The sequence below is a fragment of the Phyllobates terribilis genome, unplaced genomic scaffold (genome assembly GCF_046119375.1).
Source record: "Phyllobates terribilis strain yellow unplaced genomic scaffold, ASM4611937v1 Scaffold_5__5_contigs__length_657084704, whole genome shotgun sequence".
NCBI classification, from domain to species: Eukaryota; Metazoa; Chordata; class Amphibia; order Anura; family Dendrobatidae; genus Phyllobates; species Phyllobates terribilis.
In genome coordinates, this window is record NW_027362765.1 from 371,722,476 (window position 1) to 371,739,694 (window position 17,219).

The 17,219-nt window shown below is 50.4% G+C and overlaps 1 protein-coding gene across 3 annotated transcripts in view; it reads right to left on the reverse strand.

Annotated features, from left to right (window-relative positions):
• Window positions 1-591: 591 nt before the first annotated feature.
• LOC141273214 (rap1 GTPase-activating protein 1-like) overlaps window positions 592-17,219 on the reverse strand; it is a 92,918-nt gene continuing 76,290 nt past the window's right edge. For 2 of the 3 annotated variants that reach the window (XM_073684781.1, XM_073684783.1), the window contains exons 15-19: window positions 6,471-6,557; window positions 6,220-6,357; window positions 5,207-5,310; window positions 4,138-4,279; window positions 592-2,476 (exon numbers count right to left, since the gene is read on the reverse strand). In XM_073684781.1, coding sequence (XP_073540882.1) covers window positions 2,459-2,476; window positions 4,138-4,279; window positions 5,207-5,310; window positions 6,220-6,357; window positions 6,471-6,557 — 489 coding nt within the window. In that variant the 3' untranslated portion in view covers window positions 592-2,458. The remainder of the gene's footprint in view (window positions 2,477-4,137; window positions 4,280-5,206; window positions 5,311-6,219; window positions 6,358-6,470; window positions 6,558-17,219) is intronic. The other variant, XM_073684782.1, reaches the window with a different exon arrangement.

Below are 17,219 nucleotides of genomic sequence, written 5' to 3' on the forward strand. Positions count from 1 at the left end.
GGTGGCTGTATATATCTGTATGTAGTGAGCTCCCCCTAGTGGTGGCTGTATAAATCTGTATGTAGTGAGCTCCCCCTAGTGGTGGATGTATAAGTCAGTGTGTAGTGATCTCCCTCTAGTGGTGGCTGTATAAATCTGTGTGTAGTGCGCTTCTCTCGTGATGACTGTATAAATCTGTATGTGGTGAGCTCCCTCTAGTGGTGGCTGTACAAATCTGTATGTAGTGAGCTCCCTCTAGTGGTGGCTGTATATATCTGTATGTAGTGAGCTCCCCCTAGTGGTGGCTGTATAAATCTGTATGTAGTGAGCTCCCCCTAGTGGTGACTGTATAAATCTGTATGTAGTGAGCTCCCTCTAGTGGTGGCTGTATAAATCTGTATGTAGTGAGCTCCCTCTAGTGGTGGCTGTATAAATCTGTATGTAGTGAGCTCCCTCTAGTGGTGACTGTATAAATCTGTATGTAGTGAGCTCCCTCTAGTGGTGGCTGTATAAATCTGTATGTAGTGAGCTCCCTCTAGTGGTGGCTGTATAAATCTGTATGTAGAGAGCTCCCTCTAGTGGTGGCTGTATATATCTGTATGTAGTGAGCTCCCCCTAGTGGTGGCTATATAAATCTGTATGTAGTGAGCTCCCCCTAGTGATGACTGTATAAATCTGTATGCAGTGAGCTCCCTCTAGTGGTGGCTGTATAAATCTGTATGTAGTGAGCTCTCTCTAGTGATGGCTGTATAAATCTGTATGTAGTGAGCTCCCCCTAGTGGTGGCTGTATAAATCTGTATGTAGTGAGCTCCCCCTAGTGGTGACTGTATAAATCTGTATGTAGTGAGCTCCCCCTAGTGGTGACTGTATAAATCTTTATGTGGTGAGCTCCCCCTAGTGGTGGATGTATAAATCTGTATGTAGTGAGCTCCCTCTAGTGGTGGCTGTATAAATCTGTATGTAGTGAGCTCCCCCTAGTGGTGGATGTATAAATCTGTATGTAGTGAGCTCCCTCTAGTGATGGCTGTATAAATCTGTATGTAGTGAGCTCCCCCTAGTGGTGACTGTTTAAATCTGTATGTAGTGAGCTCCCCCTAGTGGTGACTGTATAAATCTTTATGTGGTGAGCTCCCCCTAGTGGTGGATGTATAAATCTGCATGTAGTGTGCTCCCTCTAGTGGTGGATGTATAAATCTGTATGTAGTGTGCTTCCCCTAGTGGTGACTGCATAAATCTGTAAGTGGTGAGCTCCCCCTAGTGGTGGCTGTATAAATCTATATGTAGTGAGCTCCCCCTAGTGGTGGATGTATAAATCTGTATGTAGTGAGCTCCCCCTAGTGGTGACTGTATAAATCTGTATGTAGTGAGCTCCCCCTAGTGATGGCTGTATAAATCTGTATGTAGTGAGCTCCCCCCTAGTGGTGGATGTATAAATCTGTATGTAGTGAGCTCCCCTCTAGTGGTGGATGTATAAATCTGTATGTAGTGAGCTCCCCCTAGTGGTGTCTGTATAAATCTGTATGTAGTGAGCTCCCTCTACTGATGGCTGTATAAATCTGTATGTAGTGAGCTCCCCCTAGTGATGGCTGTATAAATCTGTATGTAGTGCGCTCCATCTAGTGGTGACTGTATAAATCTGTATGTAGTGAGCTCCCTCTAGTGGTGGCTGTATAAATCTGTGTGTAGTGAGCTCCTCCTAGTGGTGGCTGTATAAATCTGTATGTAGTGAGCTCCCCCTAGTGATGGCTGTATAAATCTGTATGTAGTGAGCTCCCCCTAGTGGTGGCTGTATAAATCTGTATGTAGTGAGCTCCCCCTAGTGGTTGATGTGTAAATCTGTATGTAGTGAGCTCCCCCTAGTGGTGGATGTGTAAATCTGTATGTAGTGAGCTCCCCCTAGTGGTGGCTGTATAAATCTGTATGCAGTGAGCTCCCTCTAGTGATGGCTGTATAAATCTGTATGTAGTGAGCTCCCCCTAGTGGTGACTGTATAAATCTGTATGTAGTGAGCTCCCCCTAGTGGTGGCTGTATAAATCTGTATGTAGTGAGCTCCCCCTAGTGGTGGCTGTATAAATCTGTAAGTAGTGCGCTTCCCCTAGTGGTGGATGTGTAAATCTGTATGTAGTGAGCTCCCCCTAGTGGTGGCTGTATAAATCTGTATGTAGTGAGCTCCCCCTAGTGGTGGCTGTATAAATCTGTATGTAGTAAACTCCTGCTAGTCTACAATGATCCCCTAAAAATATTAATTAGAAGAGAATGAACATAATTCGTTTTCTCTTTTTTTTTTTGCATTGTATTTGTCTTGGTGGCAGCAGGGGTCCATTACCTAATATAAATGTAGTGAACATTATATATGTGTGATGCCATTAGAGATGGTAATTCTTTCCTATTTCTTCCATGGTGAGTCAGAGGTATGTGTATTGCACTGTATGATGCTTTGTCATCTCCGATCTTACTCAGGGTGACGTCTTCCGCATTCATTTCAGGACATTGTCCTAGAGAGAGAATACAAAACTGTAATGACCTCACAGCCCCCCACATAGTATGATGTCCCCTCACAGTGCTCCATACAGTATGATGGCCCCTCACTGTCCCCCACATAGTATGATGTTCCCTCACCGCCATCCATACAGTATGATGTCCTCTCACAGCCCTCCAGACAGTATGATGTCCCCTCACAGCCCCCCACATAGTATGATGTCCCCTCACAGTGCTCCATACAGTATGATGGCCCCTCACTGTCCCCCACATAGTATGATGTCCCCTCACAGCCCTCCACATAGTATGATGTCCCCTCACAGCCTCACATACAGTATGATGGCCCTCACAGCCCTCCCATATAGTATGTTGTCCCCTCACAGCCCCCGATACAGTATGATGGCCCCTCACTGTCCCCCACATAATATAATGTCCCCTCACAGCCCCCAATAGAGTATGATGTCCCTCACAGCCCCCCACATAGTATGATGTCCCCTCACAGTGCTACATACAGTATGATGGCCCCTCACTGTCCCCCACATAGTATTATGTCCCCTCACAGCCCCCCATACAGTATGATGTCCCTTCACAGCCCCCCACATAGTATGCTGTCCCCTCACAGCCCCCCATACAGTATGACGGCCCCTCACTGCCCCCCACAGAGTATGATGTCCCCTCACAGTGCTCCATACAGTATGAAGGCCCCTCACTGTCCCCCACATAATATGCTGTCCCCTCACAGCCCTCCATACAGTATGATGTCCCCTCACAGCCCCCCACATAGTATGATGTCCCCTTACAGCCCCACATATAGTATGATGGCCCTCACAGCCCCCCATATAGTATGTTGTCCCCTCACAGCCCCCGATACAGTATGATGGCCCCTCACTGTCCCCCACATAATATAATGTCCCCTCACAGCCCCCAATAGAGTATGATGTCCCTCACAGCCCCCCACATAGTATGATGTCCCCTCACAGTGCTACATACAGTATGATGGCCTCTCACTGTCCCCCACATAGTATGATGTCCCCTCACAGCCCCCCATACAGTATGATGTCCCTTCACAGCCCCCCACATAGTATGCTGTCCCCTCACAGTCCCCCATACAGTATGACGGCCCCTCACTGCCCCCCACAGAGTATGATGTCCCCTCACAGTGCTCCATACAGTATGAAGGCCCCTCACTGTCCCCCACATAATATGATGTCCCCTCACAGCCCTCCATACAGTATGATGTCCCCTCACAGCCCCCCACATAGTATGATGTCCCCTTACAGCCCCACATATAGTATGATGGCCCTCACAGCCCCCCATATAGTATGTTGTCCCCTCACAGCCCCTGATACAGTATGATGGCCCATCACTGCCCACACATAGTATGATGTCCCCTCACAGCCCCCCCATACAGTATGATATTCCCTCACAGTCCCTCACACAGTATCGTAGCCCCAACATAGCCCATAGTATTCCCCATAGCATAGTATTCACCATTGTCTGACTATTTTTCCTGGCACAAGGCATTAGGTAGTAACCACCATTCGGCCATGCAAACATATAATCATTACATGTGTGGGTGCATCTGTCAGCAACCACAGATCTCTGTATGCAGATGGCTTTTATCTATTCCACAATGAGGTTTTCACAGATTAAACATCAGATATATATATATATTTACAGCAGAGTGTGGAGGTCTCACCGTCACCTTCTCCTCTGGGGAGCTCTCGCTGCCTTGTGCGCTGCAGAAACTGCTGCTATTGGATGAGGAGTTCGAGGGGAGGGGCTTCCTGCAGAATTCGGCCGTCTGATTTGGAAGATGCCTTCATACATATCAAAGTAGAAATCGATTAATCAAATTGCTGCTGCAAACATTTCCCTTCCCTTTTTGAAAAAGATCATGAAATTGAAATTATTTTGGAAAAAAATGCTACAATGTTATTTAGAGTAACCAATCAGATTGTACAGTGTGGTAAAGCGTCTTGCTCGGCTGTCCCAGAGGCAGACACAGGACACACATCTTGGGTTAACTTCCTGCTGGTTTATTTGGACGGCATAAGCTCCCTCAGGGTTCCACAAAAATAAACAGGCCCTTTCTGGGGTAACGGAAAAGCAAAAGATAAAATATAACAGAGCCCATTAGCGAGTGGGGCTTCGCCCGTTCCAGGTAGCACAGTGAAGTCTCACCAAAGATCAGTCCTTCGGTGTTGCTCTCTGGCTTCACTAAACACAGCCTGGAGACTTCACTCTCCAGACCACACACACTCTAGAAAAAAAAACAGTGACTGAGCATTTAAACTTGCTCAGCCACACCCTTAGGGGAGGTAGTGTGAATGGCTTCCCACCCTCTTTGCCATTCACAAAAAAACACACCCTTTAAGTGAGTTATCCCCCAGCATATAACATGCTAGCAGAAGGTTTGTTTCAGTTCACACAGGCTAGCAGCTAGAGTGAACATACCTCCACTTGTATATAACACCAGTCACTCTGTCACAACAGATATTAATCTGCTGCAGATTAAAGATTGAAAACACCGATGTAATAGTTTACAGGGGACGCAGAGATTTCCATCCAGAATCCCCCTACAATGTAGTGTTACAAGAATCCTCTATGGAGCAAAGGCGGAAAGTGAGGTCGAGGCGGCAAAATAACTTTTTAGAAAAAACTATAATTATCAACTACTCCCATCATTGTATTTTAGGGGAGATGACTTGTGGTTCCTTTTAGGTCGATCTGCTCCCTTGGCGCACCTCTTCTCCTCCGAGACATTGTCTATTGCGATGCTGGCACTTCTGCATCCTTGTGAAAGAGCGTCACGAGACCTCTGGGGGCTCCTCAGGGAAAGCGAGAAGGTCTGCGAAACAGATCGTTAACAGACATGTATATATTTCTATAAATTCAATATTCTCAGTGCTGTCAGTAGTGGGCAGAATAACAGTTTTTGCTTGGCCAAGACCCCCCTATTTATCACCCCAATGCTCAGAAATCCAGTCGCTGAATGAGTGTAGATACCAATACTGTCCACTAGGTGGCAGAATCCAGATAACTAAATGTCATGTTTGTCCTTAGACCCCGATTCATCGAGAGTTGTGTTACGCCCAACCCCTTGGCAAACTCCACCCACTTGTCAAAAAGTCAACATTGGCGTCAAAACACCAAAAATCCCAACTACGATTTTTTTGTGACATTTTAAACTATTTTATGCCAGAATGGATGATTGGGAGCCTATTGAATCTATCATACTTAAAGGAGTTGTACAGAATAAGAAAAACATGGCAGCTTTTTTTCTTCTGAAAACAGCTCCACTCTTGTGCATGGGTCTTCCAAAACAGCGCCACCTCTGACCACTGGTTATATATGGAATTGCAGCTCAGGGGCTCAGCGACTCCTCCGGGCACTCTGCTTTTCTCCCACTCTCCAAAGACATAATGAATTTAGCTGGTGAGCTCCGATGGGGACAGAGAGTGATGACAATGTCTGTAAATCCCTGGACTAGGCACGGAGAATAAATATGATCCTCATTCATTTCAATGGAGCTGGGCTGCAATACCAGACATAACCTGAGCACCAGTGTGGCGCTGTTTATCATTTACATTCACGGAGGACGTGTGATGTAAAAGCCCCACGACTCCTTTAAGAGCGCGCTGTATAAAGATTGCTGCACACCCTGCAAATCATCTGTTATGTCTCCGGCGGATGTCTCCCGATAAGGGACTGCAGGGCGGTCTCCAACGCCGGCTTCGTATCGCTCATTGTCACTCACCTTGAAGTTTTCCAGGAATCCGCTAGACGGATTCTCCAGTTTATCTGCGGGATTTTCCTCCAGAGACCCCAGGACGCTCTGACTGTGCAGAAAGAGCTCGTCGTACAAGGTGTCAATGAGACAGCTCCGCGTGCGCTCCTGGCGAGCGAGAAGAGACGTGGAAAGACACAATACAAGGAGGTGGCGGCTGCAGCTCTGCCCGGTGACCACTCCGCCGGCCGTCGTGCGGTAATGAGACACCCGCCACTCACCTGCAGCCTGGAGAACCGCTCCGCTCGGTAACAGCTAACCTCGGCGTTAATCAGCTTGGTGAGAAGGAATTCACGAAATTGCTGGTTCTGAGGGAGAAGACGATGATTCAGATGGAGAAGATGAGAAGACGAGAAAATGTGCGATGCCGGGAAAATGAGAAACTGTTCAGAGATTAGAGGGATGGGCGCCCTGTATGGAGACTGTCCATTGCTACTCCCCTCTGCTTTACATGTAATACTACCGATATACCACCCCACAGGATGGTCACAGCTCCATCCACAGCCATAATATAGACAGCTGTGCTAAAATATGCCATTACTAGAGCTCATAGAGTGTAAACTGCCCTAATAATAGGACCAGAGAGTACGTACATACTACCTTCTAGTACTGATATGGTGCCAGACAGTGCCTATATAATACTACCAAACAGTACTGATATTGTGCCAGACTTTGCTTAAATAATACTACCATACTGTACTGCAACAGTGTCATACATACTTCCTCCTAGTACTGATATAATCCTAGACAGTGCCTATATAATACTACCATACAGTACTGATATACTGCCATACAGTGCGTATATATTTCTAGTACTGATATAGTCCCAGACAGTGCCTAAATACTACCATAAAGTAATGATATTGTGCCAGACTTTGCTTAAATAATACCACCATACTGTACTGCAACAGTGTCATACATACTTCCTCCTAGTACTGATATAGTGCCAGACAGTGCCTATATAATACTAGCATACAGTACTGATATACTGACATACAGTTTGTACATACTTCTAGTACTGATATGGTGCCAGACAGTGCCTAAATAATACTACCATAAAGTAATGATATTGTGCCAGACTTTGCTTAAATAATACCACCATACTGTACTACAACAGTGTCATACATACTTCCTCCTAGTACTGATATAGTCCCAGCCAGTGCCTAAATAATACTAGCATACAGTACTGATATACTGACATACAGTTCGTACATACTTCTAGTACTGATATAGTGCCAGACAGTGCCTATATAATTCTATAATATAGTACTGATATTGTGCCAGACTTTGTTGCAGTACAGTATGGTGGAATTATTTAAGCAGTGTCATACATACTTCCTTCTAGTACTGTCTGCTATAGTCCCAGACTGTGCCTAAATAATATGAGCATACAGTACTGATATACTGCCATACAGTGAGTACATACTTCTAGTACTGATAGACAGTGCCTATATAATACTACCATAAAGTACTGATATTGTGCCATGCCGTACACATACTGCCATAGTGGACTGCAATAGTGTTAAGCAGTCAAACAGTGAATAAATAATATTACCATACAGTACTGAAATAGTGCTATATAGTGCTTAATACTACCATATAGTACTGGAATAGTGTTGCACAGTGCCTAAATAGTACTGTACAGTACTGAATTAGTGCCATACAGTGCTTAATTATTGCCACCATATTGTACTGCAATAGTGTTATACAGTGAATAAATAATAGCACTGTACAGTACTGAAATAGTGCCATAGAGTGCCTAAATAACACTACCATACAATACTGAAAAAGTACTATGCATTGCCTAAATTGTATTATCATACAGTGCATAAAAATAATTACATACAGTAACAAACATGATAATACCATACAGTACTGAAATAATTCCATACAGTGTCCACAATACGGTTACATCTTGCTTACATAATAATAGCTTTTTGTAAACACAGATTATTCTGCCTAATTGTAGCTTCATAATACTGCCACATACAGGGGGTACAGAAAGTTTTCAGACCCCTTTAAATTTTTCACTCTTTGTTTCATTGCAGCCATTTGATAAATTCTAAAAAGTTCATTTTTTCTCATTAAAGTCCACTCTGCACCCCATCTTGACTGAACAAAAACAGAAATGTAGAAATTTTTGCAAATTTATTAAAAAAGAAAAACTGAAATATCACATGGTCATAAGTATTCAGACCCTTTGCTCAGACACTCATATTTAAGTCACATGCTGTCCATTTCCTTGTGATCCTCCTTGAGATGGTTCTACTCCATCATTGGAGTCCAGCTGTGTTTAATTAAACTGATAGGACTTGATTTGGAAAGGCACACACCTGTCTATATAAGACCTCACAGCTCACAGTGCATGTCAGACCAAATGAGAATCATCAGCTCAAAGGAACTGCCCAAGGAGCTCAGAGACAGAATTGTGGCAAGGCACAGATCTGGCCAAGGTTACAAAAGAATTTCTGCATTACTCAAGGTTCCTAAGAGCACAGTGCCCTCCATAATCCTTAAATGGAAGAAGTTTGGGACCACCAGAAGTCTTCCTAGACCTAGCAGTCCAGCCAAACTGAGCAATCGTGGGAGAAGAGCCTTGGTGAGAGAGGTAAAGGAGAACCCCAAGATCACTGGGGCTGAGCTCCAGAGATGCAGTAGGGAGATGGGAGAAAGTTCCACAAAGTCAACTATCACTGCAGACCTCCACCAGTCGGGCCTTTATGGCAGAGCGGCCTGACAGAAGCCTCTCCTCAGTGGAAGACATATGAAAGCCTGCATAGAGTTTGCTCAAAAACACATGAAGGACTCCCAGACTATGAGAAATAAGAGTCTCTGGTCTGATGAGATGAAGATAGAACTTTTTGGTGATAATTCTAAGTAGTATGTGTGGAGAAAACCAGGTACTGCTCATCACCTGCCCAATACAATCCCAACAGTGAAACATGGTGGTGGCAGCATCATGCTATGGGGGTGTTTTTCAGCTGCAGGGACAGGACGACTGGTTGCAATTGAAGGAAACATGAATGAGGCCAAGTACAGAGAAATCCTGGATGAAAACCTCTTCCAGAGTGCTTTGGACCTCAGACTTGGCCGAAGGTTCACCTTCCAACAAGACAATGACCCTAAGCACACAGCTAAAATAACAAAGGAGTCGCTGCAGAACAACTCTGTGACCATTCTTGACTGGCCCAGCCAGAGCCCTGACCTAAACCCAATTGAGCATCTCTGGGAAGACCTGAAAATGGCTGTCCACCAACGTTCACCATCCAACCTGACGGAACTGGAGAGGATCTGCAAGGAAGAATGGCAGAGGATCCCCAAATCCAGGGGTGAAAAACTTGTTGCATCATTCCCAAGAAGACTCATGGCTGTACTAGCTCAAAAGGGGGCTTCTACTCAATACTGAGCAAAGGCAGGGCCATATTTGGAGTTTCCGCTGCCCTAGGCACTGTCAGTGGTCGTGCCCCTCCCCCCGGTCACGCCCACTCTCACCCCCCATCACGTCCCCCCCAGGTCGTGCCCCCCTCTCATCCAATATCTTCCCCCCCCGTCACGGCCGTTTCCCCAAGTTTCATGTAGCTCCCCCCCCCCATTCCATGTAGCACATATAAAAGGTTTGTAGGGGTAAATTCCTGCAGACAAACTGCCTTGAAATAAGACCACAGGGCTGCCGCAGGCACTGCAGCATAGCATATGGGGGTGGGGGGATGGGAGCGGCCCACACAGACCACAGGGCTGCAGCATAGCATATGGGGGTGGGGGGATGGGAGCGGCCCACACAGACCACAGGGCTGCAGCATAGCATATGGGGGTGGGGGGATGGGAGCGGCCCACACAGACCACAGGGCTGCAGCATAGCATATGGGGGTGGGGGGATGGGAGCGGCCCACACAGACCACAGGGCTGCAGCATTGCATATGGGGGTGGGGGGATGGGAGCGGCCCACACAGACCACAGGGCTGCAGCATTGTATATGGTGGTGGGGGGGATGGGAGCGGTCCACACAGACCACAGGGCTGCAGCATTGCATATGGGGGTGGGGGGGATGGGAGTGGCCCACACAGACCACAGGGCTGCAGCATTGCATATGGGGGTGGGGGGATGGGAGCGGCCCACACAGACCACAGGGCTGCAGCATTGCATATGGGGGTGGGGGGGGGTGGGAGCGGCCCACACAGACCACAGGGCTGCAGCATTGCATATGGGGGTGGGGGGGATGGGAGTGGCCCACACAGACCACAGGGCTGCAGCATTGCATATGGGGGTGGGGGGATGGGAGCGGCCCACACAGACCACAGGGCTGCAGCATTGCATATGGGGTGGGGGGATGGGAGCGGCCCACACAGACCACAGGGCTGCAGCATTGCATATGGGGGTGGGGGGATGGGAGCGGCCCACACAGACCACAGGGCTGCAGCATTGCATATGGGGGTGGGGGGGATGGGAGTGGCCCACACAGACCACAGGGCTGAAGCATTGTATATGGGGGTGGGGGGGGGGATGGGAGCGGCCCACACAGACCACAGGGCTGCAGCATTGCATATGGGGTGGGGGGGATGGGAGCGGTCCACACAGACCACAGGGCTGCAGCATTGCATATGGGGGTGGGGGGATGGGAGCGGCCCACACAGATCACAGGGCTGCAGCATTGCATATGGGGGTGGGGGGGATGGGAGTGGCCCACACAGACCACAGGGCTGCAGCATTGCATATGGGGTGGGGGGGATGGGAGCGGCCCACACAGACCACAGGGCTGCAGCATTGCATATGGGGGTGGGGGGATGGGAGCGGCCCACACAGACCACAGGGCTGCAGCATTGCATATGGGGTGGGGGGGATGGGAGCGGCCCACACAGACCACAGGGCTGCAGCATTGCATATGGGGGTGGGGGGATGGGAGCGGCCCACACAGACCACAGGGCTGCAGCATTGCATATGGGGGTGGGGGGATGGGAGTGGCCCACACAGACCACAGGGCTGAAGCATTGTATATGGGGGTGGGGGTGGGGGATGGGAGCGGCCCACACAGACCACAGGGCTGCAGCATTGCATATGGGGTGGGGGGGATGGGAGCGGCCCACACAGACCACAGGGCTGCAGCATTGCATATGGGGTGGGGGGGATGGGAGCGGCCCACACAGACCACAGGGCTGCAGCATTGCATATGGGGGTGGGGGGATGGGAGCGGCCCACACAGACCACAGGGCTGCAGCATTGCATATGGGGGTGGGGGGATGGGAGTGGCCCACACAGACCACAGGGCTGAAGCATTGTATATGGGGGTGGGGGGGGATGGGAGCGGCCCACACAGACCACAGGGCTGCAGCATTGCATATGGGGGTGGGGGGGATGGGAGCGGCCCACACAGACCACAGGGCTGCAGCATTGCATATGGGGGTGAGGGGGGGGATGGGAGCGGCCCACACAGACCACAGGGCTGCAGCATTGTATATGGGGGTGGGGGGGGGGTGGGAGCGGCCCACACAGACCACAGGGCTGCAGCATAGTATATGGGGGTGGGGGGGGGTGGGAGTGGCCCACACAGACCACAGGGCTGCAGCATTGCATATGGGGGTGGGGGGGGATGGGAGCGGCCCACACAGACCACAGGGCTGCAGCATTGCATATGGGGGTGGGGGGGATGGGAGCGGCCCACATAGACCACAGGGCTGCAGCATTGCATATGGGGGTGGGGGGGTGGGAAAGGGCCACTCAGACCACAGGGCTGCAGCATTGTATATGGGGGTGGGGGGGGGGATGGGAGCGGCCCACACAGACCACAGGGCTGCAGCATTGCATATGGGGGTGGGGGGATGGGAGCGGCCCACACAGACCACAGGGCTGCAGCATTGCATATGGGGGTGGGGGGGATGGGAGCGGCCCACTCAGACCACAGGGCTGCAGCATTGTATATGGGGGTGGGGGGGATGGGAGCGGCCCACACAGACTACAGGGCTGCAGCATTGCATATGGGGGTGTGGGGGGATGGGAGCGGCCCACACAGACCACAGGGCTGCAGCATTGTATATGGGGGTGAGGGGGGGGATGGGAGCGGCCCTCACAGACCACAGGGCTGCAGCATTGCATATGGAGGTGGGGGGGATGGGAGCGGCCCACACAGACCACAGGGCTGCAGCATTGCATATGGGGGTGGGGGGGATGGGAGCGGCCCACTAAGACCACAGGGCTGCAGCATTGTATATGGGGGTGGGGGGATGGGAGCGGCCCACACAGACCACAGGGCTGCAGCATTGCATATGGGGGTGGGGCAGGATGGGAGCGGCCCACACAGACCACAGGGCTGCAGCATTGCATATGGGGGTGGGGCAGGATGGGAGCGGCCCACACAGACCACAGGGCTGCAGCATTATATATGGGGGTGGGGGGGCGGGTGGGAGTGGCCCACACAGACCACAGGGCTGCAGCATTGCATATGGGGGTGTGGGGGGGGGTGGGAGCGGCCCACACAGACCACAGGGCTGCAGCATTGTATATGGGGGTGGGGGGGATGGGAGCGGCCCACTAAGACCACAGGGCTGCAGCATTGTATATGGGGGTGGGGGGATGGGAGCGGCCCACACAGACCACAGGGCTGCAGCATTGCATATGGGGGTGGGGGGGATGGGAGCGGCCCACACAGACCACAGGGCTGAAGCATTGCATATGGGGGTGGGGGGGATGGGAGCGGCCCACACAGACCACAGGGCTGAAGCATTGCATATGGGGGTGGGGGGATGGGAGCGGCCCACACAGACCACAGGGCTGCAGCATTGCATATGGGGGTGGGGGGATGGGAGCGGCCCACACAGACCACAGGGCTGCAGCATTGCATATGGAGGTGGGGGGGATGGGAGCGGCCCACACAGACCACAGGGCTGAAGCATTGCATATGGGGGTGGGGGGGATGGGAGCGGCCCACTAAGACCACAGGGCTGCAGCATTGTATATGGGGGTGGGGGGATGGGAGCGGCCCACACAGACCACAGGGCTGCAGCATTGCATATGGGGGTGGGGCAGGATGGGAGCGGCCCACACAGACCACAGGGCTGCAGCATTGCATATGGGGGTGGGGCAGGATGGGAGCGGCCCACACAGACCACAGGGCTGCAGCATTATATATGGGGGTGGGGGGGATGGGAGCGGCCCACACAGACCACAGGGCTGCAGCATTGCATATGGGGGTGTGGGGGGGGGGTGGGAGCGGCCCACACAGACCACAGGGCTGCAGCATTGTATATGGGGGTGGGGGGGAGTGGGAGTGGCCCACACAGACCACAGGGCTGCAGCATTGTATATGGGGGTGGGGGTGGGGATGGGAGCGGCCCACACAGATCACAGGGCTGCAGCATTGCATATGGGGGTGGGGGGGATGGGAGCGGCCCACACAGACCACAGGGCTGCAGCATTGCATATGGGGGTGGGGGGGTGGGAAAGGGCCACTCAGACCACAGGGCTGCAGCATTGTATATGGGGGTGGGGGGGATGGGAGCGGCCCACACAGATCACAGGGCTGCAGCATTGCATATGGGGGTGGGGGGGATGGGAGCGGCCCACAAAGACCACAGGGCTGCAGCATTGTATATGGGGGTGGGGGGGGATGGGGGCGGCCCACACGGCTGCAGCATTGCATATGGGGGTGGGGGGGGATGGGAGCGGCCCACACAGACCACAGGGCTGCAGCATTGTATATGGTGGTGGGGGGGATGGGAGCGGTCCACACAGACCACAGGGCTGCAGCATTGCATATGGGGGTGGGGGGGGTGGGAGTGGCCCACGCAGACCACAGGGCTGCAGCATTGCATATGGGGGTGTGTGTGGGGGGGGTGGGAGCGGCCCACACAGACCACAGGGCTGCAGCATTGTATATGGGGGTGGGGGGGATGGGAGCGGTCCACACAGACCACAGGGCTGCAGCATTGCATATGGGCGTGGGGGGGGGTGGGAGCGGCCCACACAGACCACAGGGCTGCAGCATTGCATATGGGGGTGGGGTGGGGTGGGAGTGGCCCACACAGACCACAGGGCTGTAGCATTGCATATGGGGTGGGGGGGATGGGAGCGGCCCACACAGACCACAGGGCTGCAGCATTGTATATGGGGTGGGGGGGGGATGGGAGCGGCCCACACAGAACTGGGCTGCAGCAGGCACTGCAGCATTGCATATGGCCCATATGCAATGCTGTAGTGCCTGATGCAGCCCATGTCTGGGATTCAGACGCCACTGTGTCCCTCCCTGCTGCTGCCTGCCATCATGTCTGACCAGTGACAACAGTCACAGACTAGTCAGAGACTCAGGCAGTCTGGGCTCTGTCAGGCTGGCACTGCTGCCCGCTGGCTGTACTGTCTGTGCACAGCACAGAACACAGTACTGGCGGCAGCTGCTGACTGTGCGTCTGCGCCTAAACTATGATCCCGCCGCCCGCCTCGCCGCCTGCCGCCCGCCATCATCAATTATGCTGCAGAGCAGACTGTCTGCAGAAGCGGCAGCTCCTCAGCCAGCATCATGCACCGGCACCACGGCCCGGGTGGCAGTGTCGGCACAATGGCACATCACAACAGGACACAATTACCGGAGCTGCCTGCTGAGATGAGCCGCCGCCAGCGATGTGCTGCCCGGGCCTCCGCGGGAACTTCAAGTGCCCGGCAGGGGCGTACATAGAAATCATGGGGCCCCATAGCAGAAGTTCCAATTGCCCCCCCCCCCCCCCCCCAAAAAAAAAGTAAATGATTGTCGGGGTTACAGAAGAGCAGATCTCACAACTTTCCAGGCTTTACATAGTAATTTTCCTCCTGCTGAAGTCCTAGATGCCTCTTTCATTGCCCCCATAAAAAGTATGATGCCAACAAAAGTGCCCCCATAGTGAATTCCTCCACATGCACAGTATAATGACCCTACTGTACCCCACCTCAACTCCCAAGGCAAAGTATGGTGACCCCAACACAGTATGATCCCCCCGATTGTGACTCCCACACAGCCTTGCATGCACATTAAAGGGCCTACGTACATTGTAATGGTCCGCACTAGCCCTCCAAACAGTAAGATGGCCCCCACACAAACCTTCATACTGTATAATTCCTTTCACACAGTATAATGGTCCCACATAACCCTCCAAATATTATAATGGCCCCACATAGCGTTCCATGTAGTATAATGCGCCCCCATAATCCTCCATATAGTATAATGCGCCCCCCATAATCCTCCATATAGTGTAATGCGCCCCCATAATCCTCCATATAGTATAATGCGCCCCCCATAATCCTCCATATAGTGTAATGCGCCCCCATAATCCTCCATATAGTATAATGCGCCCACCATAATCCTCCATATAGTATAATGCGCCCACCATAATCCTCTATGCAATAAAATACACTCCCCATGGTTCTCCATGCAATGAAATGCACCCCATAGTCCTCCATATAGTATATTGCACTCCTCATAGTCCTCCACACAATATATTGCAGCCCCCATGGTCCTCCATACAGTATAATGCGGCCCCATAGGGCCTAGTGTGGCAGGATGTTCTGCGTGTTCTCCGTTTATCAGGTGGTCGCCGGCGTGATTACATGGGCTGATAAATGGGATCGAGCGTTCTTATAAGCACCGAGTCATCGATTGTCAGGAACTTGTTACTTATACGTATTTTACTGCAGAAAACCCCCCATTCACATTGTCTTTCATCCAAACTGATCTCATAAAAATAGTGTCATACAGTGCACAAATAATACTGCCTCACATAATATAACAGAGCCATACAGTGCACAAATAATACTGCCTCACATAATATAACTGCCATACAGTGCACATATAATACTGCCTCACATAATATAACTGCCATACAGTGCACATATAATACTGCCTCACAGAATATAACAGAGCTATACAGTGCACAAATAATACTGCCTCACATAATATAACAGAGCTATACAGTGCACAAATAATACTGCCACACAGAATATAGCAGTGCTATACAGTGCACAAATAATACTGCCACACAGAATATAACAGAGCTATACAGTGCACAAATAATACTGCCTCACAGAATATAACAGAGCCATACAGTGCACAAATAATACTGCCTCACATAATATAACTGCCATACAGTGCACATATAATACTGCCTCACATAATATAACAGTGCTATACAGTGCACAAATAATACTGCCTCACATAATATAACTGCCATACAGTGCACATATAATACTGCCTCACAGAATATAACAGAGCTATACAGTGCACAAATAATACTGCCTCACATAATATAACAGAGCTATACAGTGCACAAATAATACTGCCACACAGAATATAACAGTGCTATACAGTGCACAAATAATACTGCCACACAGAATATAACAGAGCTATACAGTGCACAAATAATACTGCCTCACAGAATATAACAGAGCCATACAGTGCACAAATAATACTGCCTCACATAATATAACAGTGCTATACAGTGCACAAATAATACTGCCTCACATAATATAACTGCCATACAGTGCACATATAATACTGCCTCACAGAATATAACAGAGCTATACAGTGCACAAATAATACTGCCTCACATAATATAACAGAGCTATACAGTGCACAAAAAATACTGCGTCACATAATATAACAGTGCTATACAGTGCACAAATAATACTGCCTCACATAATATAACTGCCATACAGTGCACATATAATACTGCCTCACAGAATATAACAGAGCTATACAGTGCACAAATAATACTGCCTCACATAATATAACAGAGCTATACAGTGCACAAATAATACTGCCACACAGAATATAACAGTGCTATACAGTGCACAAATAATACTGCCACACAGAATATAACAGAGCTATACAGTGCACAAATAATACTGCCTCACAGAATATAACAGAGCCATACAGTGCACAAATAATACTGCCTCACATAATATAACAGTGCTATACAGTGCACAAATAATACTGCCACACAGAATATAACAGAGCC